We start from the raw sequence: 1,912 nt of genomic DNA, 5'->3' as shown, positions 1-1,912 counted from the left end.
TGTCTACAAATAATATTTGAATGAATGAAAGAATATACAACTTGATGAACACATTCAAACAAGACCCTTCACTGGATCCCAAAAAAAAAAAACAGGACTTTTACTCCAACCTGGTTTCTTCCAGAATCAGAGTGAAAAAAAAAAACTTTTTTTTGGTAGGAAAAAAAAAAACCTTATCAAGAACCCTGAAAACTTCTCAGCGCTCTGCTTCATAGTTACCAGAAGATAGCTTGGAAACCCATTTGTTGATAAGAGATCTCCTCCTTGAATCCCACATGGTTCTCTTCAATGGCTTCCCTCCATTGTGCATCTCCATTGCCTCTACGAAACCTTTGACGCGGTTCATGGCCACTCCGAGCGTTTTCTCCGACATATTCGCGAAACAAACCCTGAACCATCCAGGCTCGTCGCAATGGCAAGACGCCCCGGGAGAGATATTCAGACCAACTTCGCATACGATCTTTGTCCAGAGCTCGTTCTCGGCTTCGAAGGTGTTCGATTTCAGAAGATGCCTCATGTCTACCCAACAGAACAAACCTGCATTGCCCTTCAAGCAACTGATCCCTGCCCTTTTCAGACCGGACACCATCATGTCTCTCCTCTCTCTCAGCCTCTTTCGATTCTCCTCCAGGTAGTTGTTTGTGAACTTCTCGTCGCCGAGCATGTTTGCAAGCAAATGCTGAGTTTGGGAAGAGATGAGCCCGAAACTCGACATTTTCGTGGCAGCCGAGATGACTTTCTCGTCGTTCGAGTAAATCATCCCGACGCGAAAACCGGGCAGACCGAGATCCTTGGACAAGCTGTAAACGACATGGATTTGTTTCCATGTATCCTTGTCCAAATCCATGTTCTTGTCAGTTGCAGCTTCTAGAATGCTAGTGAACTCGGGCGAGTCAAACACCGTCCCCGAGTAGATTTCATCGCTTACCATATGGATTTTCTTCGAGGCGGTGAAGGTTAGAAGCAAGTCGAGCTCTTCTCGTGTTGCGGATGTCCCTAGAGGGTTCGAAGGATTCGTTATAAGCACTCCTTTAACCTTCAAGCCACGTTTCTGAGCACGTTCATATGCGTCTTCCAACGCATCCCCAGTGATCTTGTAGCCGTTTGAGCTTGAACAATGGATAGGAACGATTTCCACTCCCGTTCTCCATTTCAGATCTCTATCAAACCTTCAAAACATAACCGAAAAACAAACTTTTTAGCCAAAAAAAACCGTGGCAATATCATTACAAAGACATAAACTGAAGAGGGTATTATGATTCTGTATCTTGAGTTTGGTTTGTTTGTTGTTTTGTTTACTAGATTTGTATTTAAGGAATAATAAAACGAGAAATTTTGTTTCGATATTTCGATATGAAACTACCTACCCGGGATAGTACGGCGCGGGGAGAAGGAAGGCGTCCCCGGGATCAGCGAGGCAAAACATCAGAGTCTCGTTAGCTGAGGTTGAACCAGCAGTGAGGACGATCTTTGTTGGGTCGAATTTCACTTTGTTATCTCTGATTTTCGCCATGAATTTCGCCATGGCCTGCGTCGTTACACGACGTGGGTTAGTCCGATATGATTTCAATCATCATAATCACTTAGCTTAAGAACTATGCATATTGAAGATGTATATTTGGATCACTCACATCCTTGAAAGCAGGCAAGCCATGGTAATCTTGGAAGAGAGCTAACTCTCTAAACACGGATTCTTCCTTCTTCGACTTCAACCCCAACACCTCGGGATGTTCATCAAGCCACGACTCTATAAAGTCGAACGAAAGCTGCGAAAAGAGACGATGCAATCAATCTCTATATATCACACAACAAAAAGCCGGTCCATATATATATGTGTAACGAAGCATATCGATCATATGATATAAGTTATTATATATATATATATATATATATATATATATATATATATATA

At 42.5% G+C, this 1,912-nt stretch overlaps 1 protein-coding gene across 1 annotated transcript in view; it reads right to left on the bottom strand.

Annotated features, from left to right (window-relative positions):
• LOC104825800 (1-aminocyclopropane-1-carboxylate synthase 11) overlaps positions 1 to 1,912 on the bottom strand; it is a 3,056-nt gene continuing 1,144 nt past the window's right edge. Inside the window, exons 2-4 of the mRNA XM_010558188.1 lie at positions 1,632 to 1,766; positions 1,368 to 1,528; positions 1 to 1,169 (exon numbers count right to left, since the gene is read on the bottom strand). Coding sequence (XP_010556490.1) covers positions 197 to 1,169; positions 1,368 to 1,528; positions 1,632 to 1,766 — 1,269 coding nt within the window. The 3' untranslated portion in view covers positions 1 to 196. The remainder of the gene's footprint in view (positions 1,170 to 1,367; positions 1,529 to 1,631; positions 1,767 to 1,912) is intronic.

Source organism: Tarenaya hassleriana, unplaced genomic scaffold, assembly GCF_000463585.1.
Source record: "Tarenaya hassleriana unplaced genomic scaffold, ASM46358v1 Cleome49, whole genome shotgun sequence".
NCBI classification, from domain to species: domain Eukaryota; kingdom Viridiplantae; phylum Streptophyta; class Magnoliopsida; order Brassicales; family Cleomaceae; genus Tarenaya; species Tarenaya hassleriana.
Note: the sequence above shows the minus strand (reverse complement) of the source record. Positions and strands in the feature narration are given on the sequence as shown.